The sequence below is a fragment of the Chrysochloris asiatica genome, unplaced genomic scaffold (assembly GCF_000296735.1).
Source record: "Chrysochloris asiatica unplaced genomic scaffold, ChrAsi1.0 scaffold00066, whole genome shotgun sequence".
In the NCBI taxonomy this organism is placed as follows: domain Eukaryota; kingdom Metazoa; phylum Chordata; class Mammalia; order Afrosoricida; family Chrysochloridae; genus Chrysochloris; species Chrysochloris asiatica.
In genome coordinates, this window is record NW_006408584.1 from 9,466,338 (window position 1) to 9,467,749 (window position 1,412).

Below are 1,412 nucleotides of genomic sequence, written 5' to 3' on the forward strand. Positions count from 1 at the left end.
TTGTTTCCTTTTTACTTGAATCATGTTTGCTATATCTTTGTTGGATATAATAAATCTTTGTTGGAGGAAGTACAATTCCTGAGAAGCCAGGGTGGTGAGACTTTGTCTGTCATACTTTGGGTATGTTATCAGGAGGGACTAGTCTTGGAGAATGACATCATGTTTGGTAAATGAGAGTGAACATAAAAACAGGAAGCCCCCCAGCAAGATAGACTGACACAGTGGTAGCAGCAATGGAGTAAAGTGTAACAATTGTGAGGATGGCACAGGACCAGGCAGTGTTTTGTTCTGTTGTACATACTGGGTCTGTATGATTTGGAACCAACTCGACAGCACTGTGTCTATGACTGGCAACTTTTTATTAATATGTTTTCCCCTTGGTTGAAGAAGTCTATTAGTAACTTTGTGAGAACTGCTGGGAGAATTATTCAGTAGACATTCTTTTATGAAATTTTAACTTTTAGTGTAGCTCCTTTAACATCCAGTGGTCTGTGTACTAGGTGCAGTGGCCTACATTATAGTGAGACCTCTTTTTTTTTTTCTTTTCCAGATTATTTTTGATGAAAAAACTTAAAGAAGTAACAGATAAAAAGAAAGCCAGTCTTTTGAAAAGCATAGATGAAAAACTCACAGAAGCAGCCAGAGAACTGGGGTATTCATTGGAACAGAGAACCATGCAGATGAAACGGAGAGATAAAAAAGTATGAGTTCACCTATTAGCCTCTGACTGTTTCACTGTTTAACAGATTTCTTTTTCTCTTTATTCCACCCCACCCTTACCTTCTCTTCTCTTCTTTAGCCCCAAGCTAAAGAGAACTGAAGGCCACCCCTCAGGGTCTCCTTGTACCAGGCTGTCCCTTTACCAGGATTGTCAGAGGCTAGCACAGAAGCTCCTGGAGATTGTTAAAAGGGCTGAGTCAGCACCATTCTCATGAAAATGACACTAAGCAGTCACAGTATGGTGACACCTGGCTGCTGTGGGAGTATATCTCACTGCCAATGTTTTCTACTCTTTTAATCTTTCAGTTAATCATTTCATAAGGTTACGTGAATGAAGCTTTGTACAGAATGATGTTCACTTAGAAAACATTTTTTTTTCTTCTTTTTTAATGGCTAATGTGCCTTGATTTAGTGCAGATTGGTTTTTGAGGGTAATTTGGTGAAGGTATGCCTTACAATCTCATTTGTTAAGGACCTCAACTATGTGAAACAATGTGTATTAAGATATGTTCATTTTCTTCCAATAAATGTACATATAAGCAGCCCTACCTCCTTACTCCTTGAACCCATCAATATATTTCTTTTTTAAATCTCTCCTAAATTCCTGGTGTCAATAAAGCACAGGTAAACATCCTTCTGATATTCTCTGCTTTCAGCCAAGATCCATCGGACATCAGCAATGATATCTCTCG

The 1,412-nt window shown here is 38.5% G+C and overlaps 1 protein-coding gene across 1 annotated transcript in view; it reads left to right on the forward strand.

Moving 5' to 3' along the window:
* Positions 1-1,412, forward strand: part of LOC102839337 (chromosome unknown open reading frame, human C4orf27) — a 41,298-nt gene that overhangs the window by 19,405 nt on the left and 20,481 nt on the right. The window contains exon 5 of the mRNA XM_006864528.1: positions 551-701. Within this exon, the coding sequence (XP_006864590.1) occupies positions 551-701 (151 nt within the window). The remainder of the gene's footprint in view (positions 1-550; positions 702-1,412) is intronic.